At 46.2% G+C, this 22,672-nt stretch overlaps 2 protein-coding genes across 2 annotated transcripts in view; both read right to left on the reverse strand.

Moving 5' to 3' along the window:
• Positions 1 to 4,929: 4,929 nt before the first annotated feature.
• The window catches only part of nhp2 (NHP2 ribonucleoprotein homolog (yeast)), a 33,593-nt gene continuing 15,850 nt past the window's right edge, over positions 4,930 to 22,672 (reverse strand). The window contains exon 5 of the mRNA XM_041952484.1: positions 4,930 to 5,652. Within this exon, the coding sequence (XP_041808418.1) occupies positions 5,646 to 5,652 (7 nt within the window). The 3' untranslated portion in view covers positions 4,930 to 5,645. The remainder of the gene's footprint in view (positions 5,653 to 22,672) is intronic.
• Positions 5,619 to 22,250, reverse strand: LOC121617334 (T-cell immunoglobulin and mucin domain-containing protein 4-like). The gene is made up of 6 exons (XM_041952482.1): positions 22,186 to 22,250; positions 21,498 to 21,839; positions 21,316 to 21,387; positions 21,187 to 21,245; positions 13,995 to 14,079; positions 5,619 to 5,756 (listed from the first exon to the last, which is right to left on the reverse strand). The coding sequence occupies exons 1-6, from the start codon at positions 22,244 to 22,246 to the stop codon at positions 5,698 to 5,700; spliced, it is 678 nt and encodes a 225-aa protein (XP_041808416.1). The 5' UTR covers positions 22,247 to 22,250; the 3' UTR covers positions 5,619 to 5,697.

The raw sequence follows: 22,672 nt of genomic DNA on the forward strand, positions 1-22,672 counted from the left end.
CCTGGAACATCCTAAAAGAATCCATATGCCGTGTCATGGAACCATAAATCCCCTTTAAACCCATAAACTCATAGCGGACTGCTAGAACCTGATTAGAAACCCATCAATCCATCTTCAAGACTTCTTTCAATAAAATCCTTCAAAAACTGCTGAAACTATGAAAGTCCCACGGAGCCTCTTCAGAGATCCGAGGATCGGTTGAACATCTTCCAGGACTGCTGAACACATTCAGAAAACCCTCAAAACCACTTCAGGCGATCTAAAGACCTTTCAAAGAAAACTCATGACTCAAACTCCCACTGGAGCTTCATCCATTAACCAACACTGAAACACTGCGATGTCCAAACCCCCTCAAAGATCCACAACCTAACGCCACATATGTCCCTCATCCAAACCCCTTCAATGATCCCTACAGCTTCTTCCAGGACTGAAACATATAGAAGGGTGCTCTCGTACCTCTCATAACTCCACCTCAACACAGGACCCTTGGAAGATCTCGAATGACCCCTGATTCCTCCTGATGAATGTCTCCTCAAAGACTGCTGAGGACACACAGAGGACACTGAAACCGTCCTCTGTGACAGTGAGAAACCCTTAATGACAGAACAGAACCACCTTATGGACTACTTGAAAAAACATTTATGTCCCTCTAAGGACCCCTACAACCACCCCTTAAAGCACCAAGGTCCTCTAGAACCTCTTCAGTGACTACTAGAACTTATTGAAATACCCCTAAACCACCTCAAGATCCCCTAGAACCTCATTAAGGATAAGTAACACTGAAACTGTCGCAATTCAGGAACTGTCCAAGAACTCCTGGAACCCTCTAATAGTACCCCATAAAATCTCCCCTGAAACCTGCCTAATAATGCTGGAAACACCCAAAACTAGAGGGAACCTTTGCAAGTCCTCAAAGCCTAAACTCATTTAAATACCCCAACTACATCCCAGAACCTCATCAGGACTTTACAGAACCCTTTCAAGGAGCTTTATAAAATCTTTCACCCCGGCTAACATATTAGAGAAAGACTGTCTGTAATAGATAGATAGATAGATAGATAGATAGATAGATAGATAGATAGATAGATAGATACTTTATTTATCTCCAAGGAGAAATTTGCAGTTCCAGCAGCTCAAAAAGGTGGACACACAAGGGCATGCAAAATAAGAACAGGAATTACTTTCAGGGAATGTGCAACTTACAAGTGATGAACAACTTTCAAATACAGATCAATCTTCAAGTAAGGCACAACTTTCAAGTAAGAGGCAACAATCCAATATAAAATACAAGATACCAATATAAGAAAAAATAGTGAAGCAAAAAATAAAGAACTAAGCTATACAGGATAAACATCTGAACTAAACATCTGAACTAAACATTCGAGCAGTTTAATATGTGCGCAGTTGTGCAAAGTAGCAGTGAGCAATAGTCGGTTTGAGTCCAGCATATGGATGTGTGTGTGATGGAGTCCAGCATTTAGATGTGTGTGTGATGGAGTCCAGCATGTGGATGTGTGTGTGATGGAGTCCAGCATGTGGATGTGTGTGTGATAAAGTGCGTGTGTCCATGTGTGGTGTAGGTGTGCAGTGGGTTCGGAGTTGTTGTGTTGGTTATTGTTTTTGTAATACCGTCTGTTTAAGTCCTGAGTGCCAACAGAACCCCTCAAAGTGATCCAGATCCGTTCCCTGTCTGTCTGTCTGTCTGTCTGTCTGTCTGTCTGTCTGTCTGTCTGTCTGTCTTCTGTCTGTCTGTGTGTCTGTCTTCTGTCTGTCTGACTTCTGTCTGACTGTCTGTCTGTGTGTCTGTCTTCTGTCTGTCTGTCTGTCTGTCTGTCTTCTGTCTGTCTGTCTGTCTGTCTTCTGTCTGTCTGTCTGACTTCTGTCTGTCTGTCTGTCTGTCTGTCTTCTGTCTTCTGTCTGTCTGTCTGTCTGTCTGTCTGTCTTCTGTCTGTCTGTCTGTCTGTCTGTCTTCTGTCTGTCTGTGTGTCTGTCTTCTGTCTGTCTGTGTGTCAGCAGTGGAACGTTTGTGTTGCTTCGGGCTCCGTGTTGACAGAAGTTTCTGAACTTCACAGAGGAGATGACGACGAGTCTGAACAGGACCGGCAGACGAGGAGGAGGAGGAGGAGGAGGAGGAGGAGGAGGAGGAATCTACAATCGGTAGGAACCTGTTCCAGAAAACTCCTCTTTCTTCCTCTTTTTGTGTCCTCGGGCTGAAGGATTCCTGCTCAACATTTCTCTCCACCTGCTCTGTTCATAAACACACTTTTATTAGTTCATCCAATCACATGTAGACTCCAGAGCCCCCCCAAACATCATCACTGACCCCTGAAACCTCCTCAAAGGCCTCTCGAGCTACAGAGAGTACCTCCATCTGCGTCTTCAGAATCCATTAAATGTACGCTGTCGACACTTCGCTTTCTTAATCGTCCATCTGAATTGATTATTTTAGGCGACTGTGATGTCGCCTCATCTTTCCTCTTCAAACAGTCTAAACTTTATTGACATCATGAATGAAGTAAAATATAATCTACAATCAATTATAATCTATGATTATGTTTATACACTGAGGAGATTATTATTATTGACATCTTTCTGACTATTTCAGTGACCATGCTGTGTTCTGTCCTCATGAGACGGTGTGAAACAGAAATATTGATCACTGTGTTTGAGGCCAGAGAGCTTTCACGTCATCATATGTTGAAGATGCTCCGGATCCGGATGCCCCTCCTCCACACAAACACTCAACCTGGACTATAACTTCCCCCCCAACACACACACACACACACAGACACACACACACTCCCTGGCTGGACACTGAAATACCCCCCCCCACCACCACCACCACCACCACACACACACACCCTGGACTCTAAATGCCCCCCACCACACACACACACTCTGGACTCTGATATGCCCCCACCACACACACTCACACACACACACACACACGTATACACCCTGGACTCTACAAACTCTCACTGATGTGAACCCCTCCCCTCAGGAAAACAACACACTGTCACTTTATTCACCACCAGTTGTTAAGCTAATTCTTTTTGCACTACCGTTTACATTTGCACTATTACATTCTCAATGTTTCATTGTTTAGTTTGTACAATTTTTACTTAGTTTGTACAGTTTTTATCTAGATTGTACAGTTTTTATTTATCTCTTTTCTAATATATGTCCTGTCACAAAGGGTTGAAGAGTAACGCAATTTCGATTCTCTGTTTGTCCTGTACATACTGCAGAATTGACAATAAAGCTGACTTTGACTTTGACTTGACTTTGATTTGCTTTTGAGAGATTTTAAAAGCTCTCTGACGCAGATCTGAGCTGTTGATGACGTTCACCACGACCCTGCCATCATTTTTCCTCTGTTAGTACTTCTTACTCTTTAGTTTTGTCATATTTAAATCATTACGTCCGTCATTCAACTTCCAGATCTTCTTACAGATCACTTTTCCTAAAGACTGCTAAAATCCTCACCTCAAACACTCAATGAAAACCCAAAGGGACACTTGACCCTTTAAGGATCGTTAAATTATCTTCTATCATCTTGAGCTTTTGGTTTTTACTTAAAGACTTACACCTTCTTAAAAAGAGTGATGAGTCCCCCTCAGACTCCTGGAACAACCTCAAGGACTCCTGGAAAAACCCAGCGGGACTCCTCCTTGGACTCCTTTTCGGTGTCCCTCACAAGTCCCTCCATAAACTTCAACTGGTTCAAAACTCTGCAGCCCGCATCATCACCAAGACCCCCTCCTCTCACCATATTACCCCGTCCTTCAGCAGCTCCACTGGCTCCCAGTTAAATACAGAATCTCTTACAAAATCTTGCTGTATACATTTAAGGCTTTCCACAACCTCGCCCCCCCATATCTCTCAGACCTCCTCTCCATAGCCACCCCCTCTCGTTCCCTCAGATCATCCTCCTCTCTCCACCTCTCTGTGCCCTCCGCCCGTCTCAGCACCATGGGGAGCAGAGCTTTCAGTCGCTCTGCTCCCCAACTCTGGAATTCACCACCGCCCGACATCAGAAACATTGATTCTCTCCCCACTTTCAAATCCAAACTGAAAACTCATCTGTTCCGGACTGCCTTCTCTTTATAACTCCACTTCTCCTTGTTGCATGATTTTACTTGTTGGGTTTTATTTATTGTGCTTGTATTTATCCTGTGTTATTTGTGTTTTACCCGCTCTGTAAAGTGTCCTTGAGTGTTCTGAAAGGCGCTTCCAAATAAAATGTATTATTATTATTATTATTATTAGAGCCTCTTTAAGGTATTTGGTGGTCTTAAAGAAGCCCTGGAAACTCTCAGAGAGCTTGCTCTGGACAAGCCATTCCTCCATGGGAACTGCTGGAAGACCCCCGTAGAATATAAAATAAAACATATGAATTAAATGTAAACACAAACAATATTTCCATTATTGTTGTTAATTATTAAAAAAGGAGCATGAAGTTTCCTCTGGCTGCAGAACGGTTTGTATCTGAGATCAGTTCAAACCAGTAAAGAGAAACAGGAGTTTTCAGAGAGATAACAACTTCTGCACTGTGCGGTGCTGCCACCGTGTGGTCACAGGGGGAAGTTCAGTTTAATTAGTGATACAAAGCTGCCACCGTGTGGCTGAAACACCAAACAGCAGCAAAGTGAAGTGAAGCTGATCTCATGATCCTTCAGTGAAATACAAAATGTTTCCACATGAAGATGAACTTTTATTAACTGACGCATCAATGACAAAGTGCTACAGAAGGTAGCAGGTAGAAATATACTGAAAACATATAAAGACAAGAGTTTATCTGAAAGTCAGAAAACATCAGAGAGCTTTTTATTTCAGCGAGGACGTCACCCGAAGTCAGAGCGAAGAGTGACGACGACACGTTTTCAGACGTTAAAGACAGAAAAAGACCCTTCAGACACCAGATTCAGGTCAAAGTTCTTTTATTGAAAAAACAGAAAGTCAAAGTTTGAATTTGTAAAATCTAACAAATGTTTAGGAGAAACTTCAGCTGACAGTCGCTTTAATTTTTAATCAAACACGTTTAACAGCAGAAACCCAGAAATCCTGCTGAGCTCAAACACCCAAACATCGAGTCGACGAAAAACAAACTTTTTATCAAACCGAACGTCGATCGGTCTGGTCGAGTCTGATCTGTCTGATTGATCAGTCTGATTGATCTGTCTGATTGATCAGTCTGATCACTGCACAACAAAAGCGTCGCTGTTGATTTTACTGAAGTATGATGTCCATTATTATCTGTGTATTTTGTTAAAACTCAGATTGTTAACTTTTGTTGCAGTACATCAGGTGAACAGTAGCACACAGGTGTATTTCTACCTGCTGTGATGAAGATAATCTGAGCAGCTCATCGCTTCAACAGGAAGTGAAACTTATAAACAAACTTTATTTACACACTTTGTTCTGAACAAAAAAAACTCAGTCTGTCCGTCTCCTCCAGAGTCACATGGTCCAGGACAGGTTTAGCGTAGCTTAGCACAAAGATTGGAGGCAGGGGGAAACTGCTAGCCTGTTAGCTCCACCTGTGCCTGACTGACGGGGTGTTTGTTGCTTATTGATCAGGTGCTGAAAGGAGACGCTTCAATGGAGGCAGTGACCTCAGAGCCGCTCTCTGATTGGCTCAGGTCTCAGAGTCTCACCTCCTCCACACACTCGTCTTAGGCGACCTTATAGTCCGGATTAGATTTGTTCAGGATCACGCAGGTCGGCCTCTTGGAGCCTGCGGATGAACCCAGATCCTGCAAACACACAAGGACACTTCCTGTCAGTCGCTTTGGATGAAAGCATCAGCTGTTGTTCCCCTCCGGCCACCCACAGCGGGCCGGAGGGGAACAACAGCCTGACCTTTCAAAATAAATGTCCCGGCTGCGCTGAGTTCTTCACTGTTTTACTTCCTGTCAACCTACTGCTCAACCTTTTACACCTGTCAAGCTTTCCGTTCTCACACTGCACACAAAGAGTTCACACAGCTGCAAAAATCTAACAAATATAAGAAGAAATGAAGACATTTAAACACAGAAAATCCTTAAATCATCATTCATTACACTGTGTTAAAGGTTTATACACTGATTTTAGATAAGATAAGATAAAGTTGCAAAAAAAAAAAAAAAAGGAATACAGCGGCCGGAGCTGCCATAACTAGCTGCCACTTGCCTGTGAATATTCTCATTCATCCAGGTCATTGTAAGCTTTAGGGCATTCAATCGTTCGCAACTGGACCTCGTCAGTTTGTCTTAGAAGACGTTTCGCCTCTCATCCGAGCAGGCTTCATCAGTTCGTACGCAACCAGACTAGATAGGACAGCTCTAGTCCAATGCAATGATGTTAGGTTCAAGTATTTATCCCGAGTGAGACCAACCCACAAAAACAAGAATGGTATCACTCTATTGTGAGGCAAACGATCCCTCCATTAAGGCGGGGTGGGGTGCAACCCTTTGGTGTCAACGACAGTCGTTAGCCTCGTTAGTGTCCCATTGTTGTCATTGGGAGGCTCCTTGAGCCAGGGCTGGACTCAGCTGTTTACCTGCATCTCAAGGAGGAAGCACACTCCTTTGAGGATAAAAATGTGCATATTCTGGACAGAGAAGACAGATGGTTTGAAAGAGGGGTAAGAGAAGCCATCTATGTCAAGGTTGAAAAACCATCTCTGAACAGAGGGGGAGGTCTGAGACACCACCTATCTCCCACATACAATGCTGTCCTTTCATCTCTCCCTAAGAGATTCAAAGATTTAGCCTCTGAAAACAAACAACAAAGCCATTCACACATGGCTCAAGGAGCCTCCCAATGACAACAATGGGACACTAACGAGGCTAACGACTGTCGTTGACACCAAAGGGTTGCACCCCACCCCGCCTTAATGGGGGGATCGTTTGCCTCACAATAGAGTGATACCATTCTTGTTTTTGTGGGTTGGTCTCACTCAGGGGATAAATACTTGAACCTAACATCATTGCATTGGACTAGAGCTGTCCTATCTAGTCTGGTTGCGTACGAACTGATGAAGCCTGCTCGGATGAGAGGCGAAACATCTTCTAAGACAAACTGACGAGGTCCAGTTGCGAACGATTGAATGCCCTAAAGCTAGCTGCCACTTGTGCGTGCGTGTGTGTGTGTGTGTGTGTATTCGTACAGTATAATACAGAATAAATAACTGGCCCGCAGTCTGTGTGTAGTTTGAAGTTTCGGCCACTAGATGGCGACAAACAGCAGCTGCTTCATGTCTGCTGAATGAAATTCTGTCGACTCTGAACCTGAAGACTGGAGTGAACAGATTCTTTCACAGGTTTTTAAACAGAGTAGAAACGGATACAAAGACAGAAAATAAACCTCTCAGCTGTTCATCAGCAGTAAAAACAGTTTAATTTGTGCTGGAAAACCTTTTAAAAGCTGTTCGATGTGCTCAAACTATGAGAGTTCACCATGAGACACATTATTAAAGCTTTACTAAAGGTAACAAACGCTTCACTGCACTGGTTTTAAACCCACTGTGAATTTTGAGTTTGACTTTTCACCCTCTGAGGCTGCTGTAGCTGATCAGTGTTTCGGTGCACAGCAGTGGACTGAGTTAGCAATGTTAAGTTAGTAGCTGTTAGCTCATTTCCACAGATCAGAGGAAACATGTCTGTGAGTATGAGCACGTTGTTTTACGTTAAACATGTCGAGTAAAATAGATCATTTCAACTTTTGTTGCCATGTTAATGGTAATTCCCATAATGTGTTAGCATCGAGCTAACAGAGTAACCCCTTCAGTGAATCGATGTTTTCACATAATTCACCATCAGGGGGCGCAGTGTCTTCAGCTGGTTCTGAGGGAGGCACAACCATGTTGTGTCGGGGCTGGAGGCACTGATGGAGCAGTCCTGTAGGAGGAAGGGGCAGCAGGCCAGGTAGAGGCGGTGGCTGCAGGATGAGGTCTGATGGGGGTCTTGTGTCTGCAGGTGGAGTCTTGCCGTCCAGGATGAAGTTCAGAGGGAGGAAGGATGCGGGGTGTGCACACAGCAATACACACTAATACACAGCTACACACAGTAATACACACAGTATTACACACTATTAAAGGAGTTCTAATATGGAACTACTTAGGAGTCACTGACGGGGGTGGTGGCTGGGCTGACGCGCTAGATGTTACCTAAAGTTATTTGCTAACTACTCTGTTTACTGTGATTTAAAGCAAAACGACTGTAAACGGTCTACTTGTTGAATCAAGGGTGATCCATTTATTCCACATAAGTCCAATACATCAGGTTAGGCACAGTAATCACAAGCCAAATCCAACAGCAGTGAGCCAACATAGCGTTTAGCGTAGCACAACGAAGTGGTCAAAACCCTTTGCCCTTCCGGGTAGGACCCCTGACCAACAACACATAGTTCCTACCTGTATACCTGGTGAAAGGCTTATTAACATGCGCCGCCCAGTAGACAAAAAATAAATCACACTCACAAAGAAAACAAACATTTTGGCTCCTACACACCGGCCCCTAATTGTTGGTGGCAGGCAGACACAGCAATTCAAATAAATGAAAAAAAAAGGAACCAAAATGTAGCAAAACACCAAGTGACAAGTACAATGTAATAACACATTCATAATAATACCCCATGAATTAAGCAGAGTTCGGTCACAGGTCTTTCAACGGTGTTAGATTTTGTCTGCAACCTGAGAGATCGTACCAGGCCCTGCCTATCAGGAAATACCTCAAGCACCCTCGCAAGTGGCCAAGATCCGCGAGGGGCAGAGGCATCCATGATAACAACAATGTCTCCAATTTTCAAGCTCCTCTTCTTCCCATGCCATCTTTGTCGTTCTTGAAGCAAAGGCAAATATTCTCTGACCCATCTCTTCCAGAACAAATCAGCAATATATTGCACTTGTCTCCATCTTCGTTTGACATACTGGTCATGAGGCTCAAAGACTCCTGGAGGCATAGCGGGCTTTCCTTTCAGCAAGAGCAGGTGATTGGGCGTGAGCGGTTCCAGATCGGTTGGGTCATCAGAGAACTTGGTAAGCGGCCTGTCATTCAAAATGGCTTCCGCCTCGCAGAACACCGTATGCAAACCGTCATCATCCAGTGTCTGCTGACGTAGCACTGAACTTAAGACCCTTCTCACCATGCAGATCATCCTCTCCCAGACACTTTTATTCCAGCTTGTGAGAGGACTACTTCAATCCGCTGATGGTTAAGCACAGTTACAGCTTCTCTCAGCTCCCTGTCTGCTCCAACGAAGTTTGTGCGATTATCTGAAATTAGGTGAGTCACTTGCCCTCTTCTGCTTATGAAGCGCCTCAGAGCCTGACTGAATCCGCACCTCTGGAAGATCAGCCATCTTTTGTTCCAGGAGACGTCCATTGTAACCTCTACAGAAGCTGCATTCTGTGATCACTTTCCTGACAGCTGCATTTGCCTTGGTAATCCAGAACTTTTTTCTCACTGATGACAAGGTGTGTGCACGACCAGCATGGCCCAGGCTTTGATGAACATGTTTGAGAATGAGTGTTGAGAGGGGTTACTCTTTACAGAGGATAATGGGGTGTTTGGACTCCTCAGGCATTGCTCCTCTACTCATCCTCCCTCCAACTCTTAATAGGCCATCGACCAAGACTGAGTCAAGCTTGTATATGGGGCTGTGGCGACTCACTGCTGCCTTTGCAGAGGCCAGTGCAGCAATCTCCTTCTTGAACTGCTGGCAATAGCGAATGGCTGCATTCTCTGCCTCCAGCAGATCGCCTACCGTCAGGATGTTACCCCTGGGTGTTGCAGTGAAACTTTGACCATCAGTTGCACTCGACTGAATTGTCACAGGCCCCTTCAGCTGTTTTCTCCAGTGAGCCTTCTCCAATAGAACGGCCTTCAAACGGAGAAACCAGGCAGCTGCCCTCTTGAGCCCCTTCCAGTCAGAGAAATAACTAATGAGCTGGTCAGTTGGTGTAACAGCATGACACACATTGATGGCATTCATGGCAGCCTCTCTCTTCACCTCTTTGTCATCAGCACTCAAGGAACCATCAAAAGCATTGTTAGGCCAGTCATCCTCATGCCTCCAAAGAAATACGGGCCCTTCCCACCACCTACTGGTCTTCAGGAAGCCTGCCACCTTCAATCCCCTCGACGCGTCGTCAGCTGGATTATCTTTGGAGCACACATGCCTCCATTGCCATGGATGACTCTCTGGTTGTTGAGATCCTGTTTGCCACAAACGTGTGAAACCTCTTATCCTCATTCTTGATGTATTTGAGGACTGAAGTACTGTCCGTCCAGAAGACGGAATCCTCAAATGTCCACTTCACTTCTTCCTTCAGCATTGAGTCCATCCGCACAGCAAGAACTGCTGCAGTCAGTTCAAGCCGGGGAATAGTCACTGCTTTCAATGGTGTAACTCTAGCTTTGCCAAGGAGAAAGGAGACCTGTACTTGATTTTGCTGATTCAACATCCTCAGGTATGTCACGGTTCCATACCTAGCTAAGTTGGCGTCGGCAAAGTGAAGTAGTTGGGCTCGAGCAGCCTTGCCATACGACACTGGTTTGACACACCTGGGTATTTTGAAGGTGTTGAGCAGGTCCAAGTCTTCCAGCCACGAGTTCCACTGGCATAAGATGTCAGGCAGCAAAGAATCATCACATCCACATCCTCTCCTGCATAGCCCCTGTAGCGTCATCTTTGCAGGCAGCGTAACTGGGGCCAGGAAACCCAGTGGATCAAACACTGAGCAGATGGTGGACAACATACCACGTCTGGTAAGTGCCTGTTGCTTCAATTCGATCTTGAATCGGAATGAGTCTGTTTCCATGCACCACAGTAGACCTAGAGCTCTCTCTACTGGCAGCTTGTCACGGTCAAGATCCAGTTCTTTTAGATCATTAGCCCTTCTTTCTGTTGTTATGGCTTGCAAGACACCACGGCTGTTGCTGACAAACTTCTCCAGGGTGAAGCCTCCCTTCTGGCACAGTGCAGTCAGGTCCTTGATTGTCTGAATGGCAGCTGCTTCTGTGACACAGCTTTTCAAGTAGTCATCGACATAAAAGCTTTCCTTGACAGACTGACATACACTGGCAGGAACTGGTGGTCATCAGCATTTTTCCTCAGTGCATAGCTAGCACAGCTTGGCGAGAATACTGCACCGAACAAGTGCAAGGTCATCCTGTATTGCCTCAGCTCCTGAGTGATGTCTCCATTCGGCCACCACAGAAACCGGAGAAAGTCTCTGTCTTCCTCTGTGCGTGACTTGCGTTATTGATGGAACATTGCCTGTATGTTGGCCATAAACGCTACAGGTTCCTCTTTGAAGCGTAGCAGGACGCCCAGTAATGTGCTTGTCAGGTTAAAGGATAACTTTCGTTTTTTACAACCTGGACCTTATTTGTAGCATTAAATACGACCATTTACTCACCCAGACAACTTTGGTGGCATTTGGAGTTTTGAAGAAATTAGCCCCAGAGGAGCGGCGCGTATATCCGTATAATGCGAGTAATTAGGGCACCCGTGTGTAGCCTCTATAAACGCATAATCTGCGGCGAAACTCGTTCATATTCCAATATTTTGTTATGATATGCTGGTGCTATTCCCCTCTGAGCCCGTGGTGGCATGTTATCAACATCAGGTGTCTCTAGACAACTACTTCTGACGTGGATGACGTCATTTTCGAGCGCCGCGCGCTGCGAGCAGCCAGCTACAACACGGCTAACTCTGTGGCGGTCGGCTAGTTTAGCTGTAGTTTGCGACTGTTATTTTTCACAAAATGGATGAATATTTTTCCGACTCTGAGGTGGTGGACGATGACTTTGTTTACGATGGACGTCCTTACCGTTTGAGCCAGAGTACACGGACGAGGAGCTCGTTGAAAGGAGGAGAGGAGGCAGAGAGAGGAACAGCTGGCCAAACAACAACAAACGGCTGCGCGTCCACGAGTAGACGGTAACTGGTGGTGTTCTTGTGGACAATGTTCATCGATGACAACAGAGGAGGAATGCCTCTGTTGCTCAGAGTAGGACTTGCGGCCAGGAGATACGCGTCTGGATGTGTCAATAAACGTCTGTATCACAACACTGGAGGATTTCCGCGCAATGATAAACTTCTGGCAAACAACAATCTATCTACGTGTGTGTAAGCTACTTACTCAATCGGAAGTTGCCCACTTGGTCCTGCAGGCTTTGGCTGGGTCTTCAAGTTCACTTTAGGGACACGAAAAAATGTCTCCACCACAGCCCGGTTTATCATTGCGCGGAAATCCTCCAGTGTTGTGATACAGACGTTTATTGACACATCCTCCTCTGCTGTCATCGATGAACATTGTCCACGAGAACACCACCAGTTACCGTCCACTCGTGGACGCGCAGCCGTTTGTTGTTGTTTGACCAGCTGTTCCTCTCTCTGCCTCCGCGTCCTCCAGCTCCTCGTCCGTGCACTCTGGCTCAAACGGTAAGGACGTCCATCGTAAACAAAGTCATCGTCCACCACCTCAGAGTCGGAAAAATATTCATCCATTTTGTAAAAAATAACAGTCGCAAACTACAGCTAAACTAGCCGACCGCCGCAGAGTTAGCCGTGTTGTGGCTGGTTGCTCGCAGTGCGCGGCGCTCGAAAATGACGTCATCCACGTCAGAAGTAGTTGTCTAGAGACACTGGATGTTGATAACATGCCACCACGGGCTCAGAGGGGAATAGGTAGGACCCCTTCCGGGTAGGACCCCTGACCAACAACACATAGCATAGTTCCTACCTATATACCTGGCGAAAGGCTAATTAACATGCGCCGCCCAGTGGACAAAAAATAAATCACACTTACAAAGAAACCATACATTTTGGCTCCTACACACACAGTAATACACACAGCAATACAAACTAATGACTGTGGCTCAAGAGATTCAGCGGGCGTCCCCTTGTGAGAATGTCAGTGGTTCGATCCCTGGGTCAGGGTCCCTAGTTCAGGGTCCCTGGGTCAGGGTCTGGGTCAGGGTCCTGGGTCAGGGTCTGGGTCAGGGTCCCTAGTTCAGGGTCCCTGGGTCAGGGTCCTGGGTCAGGGTCTGGGTGAGGATCCCTAGTTCAGGGTCCCTAGTTCAGGGTCCCTAGTTCAGGGTCTGGGTCAGGGTCCCTGGTATAAGTGCTATATAAATACAAAGTGAAAGAGATTTTTTTCATTTCAGTTTTTGTTAGTTGAGACGTTTCTGAAATTAAAACTGACTTAAACACGATCCTGGTTCAGATGCTCACTGGTTGAGATGTTCACTGGTTGAGATGTTCACTGGTTGTGACAACACTGCGTTACTGAGACGTGTCATCCTCTCTGAGTCACCGTCTTTGAATGTCACATCGCCCAGAGAGGAAACCTCAGAGGTTTCATGTCTCTTTCAAAGTTTCTGTTTCTGGTAAATGAAAAGCTGCTGGAGACTCGAGAGCTTCAGCTTCTGCAAATCAAGCTTTTCAGGAACATTCAGGTTCATCCGGACCTCTTAGACTGTCACGAACCCCCAGGAGCAGCTTCATGGATCATAGAAGGTCCAGGACATGTTTAGCCTAGCTTAGCACAAAGGAGAAAGCTGCTAAAAGCTAAGAGAGTAAAAAATCAGCCTGTCTTAAGCCTGCAGCAGTTTTACAACCCTGAACCCTGAAATCTGCTGAACCGCTGAGGAGAAACTCCACTGACGTTCTTCTCTCTGATCTCACACATACAGGCCTTCATGGCAGAGGGACAATGCACCACATGAGGTGATCTCAGGAGAAGCAGATGTAAACTCATGGAGGCTGTTGTGGTCCAACAACTTGCTGCAGTGAATCCTGTCAGTGAAGAAAACAAGCCAGTCTGGATCTTTGATGAGTTGTTTCTGTCCGTGGTTAGTTCACTGTCTGTAATAACGTCAGGACAGTTGAGTGTCTGTGGGTAGTTCACTGTCTGTAATAATGTCAGGACAGTTGAGTGTCTGTGGGTAGTTCACTGTCTGTTGTGTGCGACAGGTTTCACAGACTGCTTGTTTTTGACTTACCGATGATGAAGAATCCGCCAACCGTGACCAAAGCCACCACCCCGAACACAACAAACACCCTAACCAGTGTCGCGCTGCTGTTCTCCTGTTGATGTAAAACACACAAAAACACACTTCCTGTAACATGTGAAGCGAAGTGAAGTGTAACGTCTCCTCACTGTCTGTAGAGGAAGAGGAGGAAACTGACTTTATCTGCAGGAATCGACTGAATCGCCGACAGACCTGATGCCTTTACAACTCCAAACTGTCCAACGCTGACACCAGGAGGTGTTCCGACTAACGTTAGCTGTTAGCCATTAGCAGTTTAAGCTCCTCTTGAGCAGATTCAGTATTGTTGTGTTTCTTGAACAGATTCTGGAGGCTCGATGTTCTAGAAGGTCACAGATGATGTTCTGTGTTCTCTTTTTATTAGTCTGTAAATGTTCTGGTAAGAATCGCTGAACAGACGTTTGATGATAATCTAAAAGTCCTTCAGGTTCATAATGATTCACTCTCTGAAGCATCATGTTTGACTTCTGGTCTAAATGGCTGCTGCTGTCATGAAGAAGACATGTCGCCATGGTTACTGAATCTGTCTGAGATTCAGTCAGAATTTAAAAACTTTAAACTTGATTTTCTGACACAGCTGTTCCTGTTTTGTCACTGATGCTTTACCGAGGACAGTTTAGTTCTGATCTGCAGTTCGATCTCCACCCTCCTCCCGTCTCCACGTGGAAGAATCCTCGGACAAGAGAGAGGAAGAAGTTTTATGCTGGTCGAAGCTACAGAAGAGCTCGGACTGTCAGTGTGACTGCTTCTGTCTCTTCAGCTGTGAACCAATGAGCTGCTTTGTTTTTACAGCCTTCAGGTTTTTGAAGAAACCATCATGCTGCTAAGTTCGGCTAGCAAGCTAGGCTAACTAGCTGCCACTTGCACAATTAAGCTTGAATCCCAGCAGACATCCCAGTTGGTTAATGCTGAGAGCTGCCAGCTGAGTCATTACTGCTGAACAATTGCTTACGCTAGCTAGCATTAGCTGTCTCTGCCTCACAGGTCCAGTCGTGGTGATGGAAAATAAGCTGACTGTGATGTCACAGTGACGCTCGGGATGATGAACTAATGTTTCACTGCTTGTCAAGATGTTCTGCTGTTATCCAGCGAACTGATGTCAGATTCTGCTGGATGAAATTACAGTGTGACATGTGTCTAGTTCCTGGTCCCAGTTAGTATCAGGCTTCACCGTAATCTGCTGAAGGTGAATACATGGAGCAGTTTTCCAGAGTCAGGCTGGAACAGATAGCTGTTGAGTAACAGATAGCAGTGAAGCTCATTCCTGCCTACAAGCCTCTGGCCTGCAGAACAAAGCCAACCACCAGGACAGTACAGATATGGACTGAGGAGGCCTCCTCTGCACTTCAGGACTGCTTCGAGCTCACAGACTGGACTGTGTTCAGAGAAGAGGCAGACCTGGAGGAGTACACATCATCTGTATTGTCCTATGTTCAGTTCTGCACTGATGCTGTCCTCCCTGTTAGACCATCACAGTGTTTCCCAACCAGAGACCATGGCTGGACAGCACAGTGCGGCCCCTGCTGAAAGCCCGGGATACTGCCTACAGATCTGGAGACAGGCTGGCTTATAGCAGGGCTCGAGCAGAGCTGAAGAAGGAAATTAAGCAGGCCAAGCTCCAGTACAAAAACGAAACTGAAGATCGCTTCAATAACAACAACCCCCAGAACATGTGGAGAGGCATCAGAACCATGACGGACTACAAGTCTAACACTCAGCTCGCCAGCCACGACCCCGCCCTGCCTGACACCTTAAACAGCTTCTTTGCCCGCTTCGACACATCAGGCAGCAGAGAAGTCACACACCTACCCCGGCTGGAGGAGCAGCACCAGCCCCTCGTCCTGCAGCAGCACCAGGTGACATCCACCCTGAGGAGGATCAACACCCGCAGAGCTGCAGGACCGGATAAGGTGTCAGACCAGACTTTGAGGACATGCGCTGACCAGCTAGCAGGAGTGTTCCTGGACATTTTCAACCTGTCCCTGCAGCTGTCTATGGTTCCTGGGTGCCTCAAGTCCTCCACCATCACTCCGGTACCGAAGAAGACATCCATCACCTGCCTGAATGACTACCGGCCTGTTGCTCTGACCCCGGTAATCATGAAGTGCTTTGAGCGGATTATTCTCAGGTACATCAGAGACTTCATCCCCTCGGACCTAGACAGCCTTCAGTTGGCCTACAGAGGGAATCGGTCCACAGAGGATGCTGTCTCCATCACCCTGCACACAGCCCTGACCCACCTGCAGCAGCCCAACACCTACGTCAGGATGCTATTTGTAGACTTTAGCTCAGCTTTCAACACTGTCATCCCAGACAAGCTGGCGCTGAAGCTACACACGGTGGGTCTGCCTGCGTCTCTGTGCCACTGGATCAGAGACTTTCTCACCAACAGGCCTCAGGTGGTGAGAATAGGGAACACAACATCATCCCCTCTGGTCCTCAGCACGGGCACGCCACAGGGTTGTGTGCTCAGCCCAGCCCTCTTCACCATGTTTACTCACGACTGTGCTGCCATCCACCCCACCAACACAGTCGTGAAGTTTGCGGACGACACTACAGTAGTGGGTCTCATCTCAGATAACAATGAGACCCACTACAGAGAGGAGATACACCAGCTCACCCAGTGGTGTTCAGCCAACAACCTGGTGCTGAACACAGGGAAGACCAAGGAGGTCATTGTGGACTTCAGGAGGTCCAGGAAGACGGATCACGGCCCCCTCCTCACGGACAGAGAAGTGGTGGAGCATGTGGACAACATCAGGTTCCTGGGCCTCCACATCACATCTGACCTCTCCTGGTCCATGAACACGTCCCGCCTGGTGAAGAAGGCACAACAAAGGCTCTTCTTCCTCAGGAAGCTGAAACGAGCTGGACTCTCCTCTCGGTTCTCGTCAGCTTCTACAAGCATCCTCTGCCTCAGTGTGATAGTGTGGTACGGCAGCTGCACGGCACAGGAGAGGAAACAACTGGCACGGGGGGTTAAAACTGCACAGGGCATCGTGGGCCGCCCCCTCCCCGACCTAGACTCCATATATAAAGGCCGGGTCAGGAAGAGGGCGAGATCCATCGCCACGGACCCCAGCCATCCGGGTCACAGACTGTTTGTACCGCCTCCATCAGGAAAGCGGTACAGGAACATCCGCACCACCACGAACAGACTGAAGGACAGCTTCTTCCCCAGAGCTGTCAGAGCTATCACCCCCAGCAGCCCCCCACTGGAGTGAGAGACTGTGAGAACTGTGAACACTGCACACCGCATTTTACACCTGCACCTCCACCTCCACCTGCACCTTCTGTGTACTTTTAAGACACTTTACATTTAAGTACAGGCTGAACTAAATGGTCATTTGCATTCAGTATAAACATTTTAGTTTATTTCAGCTGTTGTGGTTCGTTTCACTGGTATATTTTACTGTTTATTGTTTAGTATATTTTTATTGTCTTAATATATTTTCTTTTCTGGTATATTTTTAATTGCATCTATGAATATGTTTACTGCATGTTAGTTTACTTTATTCTAGTATCTTAATTTTATTATAAAATCTATATATAAAATCTTATTATTTTGTTTCTAACATGGGGGTGCAATGCAAATTTCATTGACATGTCATGCTCAGTGACAATAAAGATTCTTGAATCTTGAATCTTGAGATGTTTCTGGATGCTGGAAGTGAAGATGAGCATCAATAAAAACGCTTTCTGCCATCCTCACTCTCTTTAGAGAACAGGGTGATAACATGAGACCGTCTCCTGTCTTTGTAAGTCTGGACCTACAATCTGAACTTTAAGTTGTGGTTTTGAGTCATCCAGTCGTTGATCAGTGGAGCGTCTGACAAGCTCATTTACAGGCCTGAGACCTCAACCAAGACCTCAAGTGGGACTCAGCCCCAACAGGAGGATCTTCTTCCATCTGTGAGCCGGCACCATGCAGGTTCACACGGCACCGTGCAGGTTCACACGGCACCATGCAGGTTCACACAGCAGGTTTACACGGCACCATGCAGGTTCACACAGCACCATGCAGGTTCACACGGCACCATGCAGGTTCACACAGCACCATGCAGGTTCACACAACACTGTGCAGGTTCACACGACACCATGCAGGTTCACACAGCAGGTTCACACGTAGGGCTGCACGATTATGGAAAAAATGATAATCACGATTATTTGGATCAAAATCACGATTTCGATTATAATCACGATTATGCAAAAGTTTTTTTTTTTTATTATTTTTTATTTTTTTATTGCACTTCTGTAAAAAACAATAATCAATTATCCAGTGCAGAGTGAATGTAGTTTAAGGCCACAAAATGAAACATAACCAAGGAATTTACTATATGAGACAGTTTTTCTCATCCTTTTTTGAATTAACGACCCCTGAGCCACAACATAGACATATACATACATATACAGCGCTGGCAATGCCACCTTTGAGAAGTAGTTTCTGGATGACATCTCGTATCTTTTGTCCAGCGTTTTGATCATCTCTTTGAATGCCTCGTTGTTAACTGTGTTAATGGGAGCCATGGATTTGGCTATATAAATGGCAACTGCTTGTGTTATTTCTTGGTGTCTTCTTGATGTTGATGCATATGGTGTTGCAAGATTAAGTGTAGCATTTATGGTTGTCTGCGCTGGGTGTTTGGGACGGATATGCGGGGGTTTGGGGACTTTTCTTTTCATACACTCGTCGTATTTTCCCAAATGATTCTTCTTTAAGTGGTTATACAGATTAGTTGTGTTCCCCTGCGGAGCGGACACAATTCGCCCACAGTCTTTACACAACACCTGCTTTTGTTCGACATCACCTTTTCTGAATCCGAAATAGCTCCATACAACAGATGTGTAGCCCTTTCGAGGAACGAGCTCAGACTCCTCACCTCCGGAAGATTGATCAACTTCTGTTCCCACTGTCTGTTCAGTCATTTTCACCAGAACTCATCTTTATTTTCACTGATTCAGAAATCGGCTCTACAATGGTCACTCTACCAATCCCTCTCGCTCTCACCACTTGAATTTGACTGGTATGATAGCACCGCGCTAGGCGGAGAGGAGCTGAGTTTAGCTTGCTTGTTGGTGGCTACTAATGCGATGCGGCGTGCTCTATGACTACGGCCGCCCCCTGGTGGCTGGTGGACAAATATACTGTTTTTCTTTATGCTGCAGTCAGAAGAGCGCCCACTTATAAAATAATACAGAAAATGACAAAAAAGGAAAAAAATCGCGATTTTGGCTTTGTATAATCGTGGCGGCCAAAATCGCGATTTTGATTAAATTTCGATTAATTGTGCAGCTCTATTCACACGGCACCATGCAGGTTCACACAACACTGTTTGACTTTGACAAACAGTGCATCATTAGCTTTAACCAGCAGTGATGTTAAAAACGAGCACTGGGCTCAAAGTGGAATTAAAGAAAAGACAAAAATCCAGAAACTGCAAGAAAAGATTTGGAGGGAAAAATCAGTTTGGAAATAAATAAACACATTTACTAGAAACAGATTCATTAACTTACTTGTTTTTAACTCAATGTTTTACATAGCAGATCAGAAGAAAGACAGAAAAGACAAGAAGAAATAGACTCCGGATCATAATCATCACCTGCGAGGAGGGCGAGGAGCACAGCGACCTTCATGATGAAGTCAAAGTGACGAAGTGTCATCACAAACCGCTCATTTCAACACAGCTGGGAGTCACCACGGCTGCACGCTGTAAAAAATGACTCACTCAGTGTGGTTTCACGGCACCATACAGGTTCACACAACACTGTGCAGGTTCACACAGCAGGTTTACATGGCACCATGCAGGTTCACACAACACTGTGCAGGTTCACACAGCACCATGCAGGTTCACACAACACTGTGCAGGTTCACACGGCACCATGCAGGTTCACACAACACTGTGCAGGTTGACACGTCACCATGCAGGTTCACACAGCAGGTTCACACGGCACCATGCAGGTTCACACAACACTGTGCAGGTTCACACAGCACCATGCAGGTTCACACAACACTGCAGGTTCACACGGCACCATGCAGGTTCACACAACACTGTGCAGGTTGACACGTCACCATGCAGGTTCACACAGCAGGTTCACACGGCACCATGCAGGTTCACACGGCACCATGCAGGTTCACACAACACTGTGCAGGTTCACACAGCAGGTTCACATGGCACCATGCAGGTTCACACAACACTGTGCAGGTTCACACGTCACCATGCAGGTTCACACAGCAGGTTCACACGGCACCATGCAGGTTCACACAACACTGTGCAGGTTCACACAGCACCATGCAGGTTCACACAACACTGTGCAGGTTCACACAGCAGGTTCACACAGCAGGTTCACACGGCACCATGCAGGTTCACACAACACTGTGCAGGTTCACACGGCACCATGCAGGTTCACACAACACTGTGCAGGTTCACACGGCACCATGCAGGTTCACACGGCACCATGCAGGTTCACACGGCACCGTGCAGGTTCATACAACACCGTGCAGGTTCACACGGCACCGTGCAGGTTCACACGGCACCGTGCAGGTTCACACGGCACCGTGCAGGTTCATACGACACCATGCAGGTTCACACAGCAGGTTTACATGGCACCATGCAGGTTCACACAACACTGTGCAGGTTCACACAGCACCATGCAGGTTCACACAACACTGTGCAGGTTCACACGGCACCATGCAGGTTCACACAACACTGTGCAGGTTGACACGTCACCATGCAGGTTCACACAGCAGGTTCACACGGCACCGTGCAGGTTCATACGACACCATGCAGGTTCACAGAGCAGGTTTACATGGCACCATGCAGGTTCACACAACACTGTGCAGGTTCACACAGCACCATGCAGGTTCACACAACACTGTGCAGGTTCACACGGCACCATGCAGGTTCACACAACACTGTGCAGGTTGACACGTCACCATGCAGGTTCACACAGCAGGTTCACACGGCACCATGCAGGTTCACACAACACTGTGCAGGTTCACACAGCACCATGCAGGTTCACACAGCAGGTTTACACAACACCATGCAGGTTCACACAGCACCGTGCAGGTTCACGCAGCACCATTCAGTCTATGAGCTACCGTTTGTTTTTGGAGAAATTAGTCTGGATTTCTTGTCTCTCTCACCTCAAGCTTGATGCTGCTGGAGGAGGAAGTCAGGAGGGTCTCTGTGGAGGTCAGCTGACCTGCAGGAAGTGAAAGCAGATGTTTTTAGAACAGCTGTGTCAGCTGTGTGTGTGTGTGTGTGTGTTGTACCTGTTGTAGGATCGGCTGCTGGCTGCTCTGTAGACGTCTCTCTGTTTCCAGCTCTTGTTGTCGTCTGTGCAGCTGAAACACATCGTCACTGTTTCATTAACAGTTTGAAAAATTACAGCTGTTCAATAAATGGAGTTTTTCTGTCGTCGCGTCTTGTTGAATGTGTTTTTTGAACTTCTCACCTTCTTCAACGATCAACTGGAAGTGATATATGACATCATTGAACCATCCCGGTATCTCCACTTTGCAGCCGTACCGTCCAGCATCTGAGGCCTTGACGTTCAGGATCGTCAGGGAAACGTCACCTTCGTCCAGTCGGCCCAGTAACTGATACCTACTGGAATCTCTTCCTTTCACCTTTTGTCCGTCTGTGGAGACCAGCAGGTTGTTGCAGCCTGATGCTGGTAATTCTCCTCGACCCCAGCAGACTGACAGCTGACTGTACTTCTTGATGTCATATTTACATGGCAGAGTGACGTTCTGACCCGTCTGACCAACCACGCTGCTGCTGCTGCATTCACTGACTGTGGAGACACACCGTAAATTTAACCACTATGTAGCATCTGATCAGCTGGTTTCTGATCAGCTGACTCTGACGTGTCGTTGACTTTGACAAACAGTGCATCATTAGCTTTAACCAGCAGTGATGTTAAAAACGAGCACTGGGCTCAAAGTGGAATTAAAGAAAAGACAAAAATACAAAAACTGCAAGAAAAGATTTGGAGGGAAAAATCAGTTTGGAAATAAATAAACACATTTACTAGAAACAGATTCATTAACTTACTTGTTTTTAACTCAATGTTTTACAGAGCAGATCAGAAGAAAGACAGAAAAGACAAGAAGAAATAGACTCCAGATAATAATCATCACCTGCGAGGAGGGCGAGGAGCACAGCGACCTTCATGATGAAGTCAAAGTGACGAAGTGTCATCACAAACCGCTCATTTCAACACAGCTGGGAGTCACCACGGCTGCACGCTGTAAAAAAATGACTCACTCAGTGTGGTTTCATTTATCGACTCTAAATCTGCAGACTTTTTCAAAGGAAGTCATGTTTCTGCAGATCACACACAAACTGTCAAATTATGTAAAACACTTTGAGATCTTCTTTTAATTCAAGATCTTTTTTATTGAAGTTTTGTCAATATAATAAATGTGCGGCACTACATCGGTTGTCAGGCCGGGACTCAGATACGGACTCAGATGCAGAGAGTTGAACACACAGGTCTTTATTGATAGTATTTCACTCAAGATCCACTTCAATGAGTGTCAAAGGAATAGGCTATATAATTATACTAGGCCTATGGCTATATCTATGATAATCAAAAATAACAGAAAACACTCACTAAGAGGATAA

The sequence above is a fragment of the Chelmon rostratus genome, chromosome 14 (assembly GCF_017976325.1).
Source record: "Chelmon rostratus isolate fCheRos1 chromosome 14, fCheRos1.pri, whole genome shotgun sequence".
In the NCBI taxonomy this organism is placed as follows: domain Eukaryota; kingdom Metazoa; phylum Chordata; class Actinopteri; order Chaetodontiformes; family Chaetodontidae; genus Chelmon; species Chelmon rostratus.

What these genes read in the sequence shown, in the direction of transcription:
- LOC121617334 (XM_041952482.1), bottom strand. Translation starts at nt 22,246, where the DNA reads ATGACACTTCGTCACTTTGACTTCATCATGAAGGTCGCTGTGCTCCTC. An exon ending in GCTCCTCGCCCTCCTCGCAG is followed by an intron (nt 21,840 to 22,185) that starts GTGATGATTATT and finishes GTGTCTCCACAG; the next exon opens with TCAGTGAATGCAGCAGCAGC. An exon ending in CCAGTTGATCGTTGAAGAAG is followed by an intron (nt 21,388 to 21,497) that starts GTGAGAAGTTCA and finishes GATGTGTTTCAG; the next exon opens with CTGCACAGACGACAACAAGA.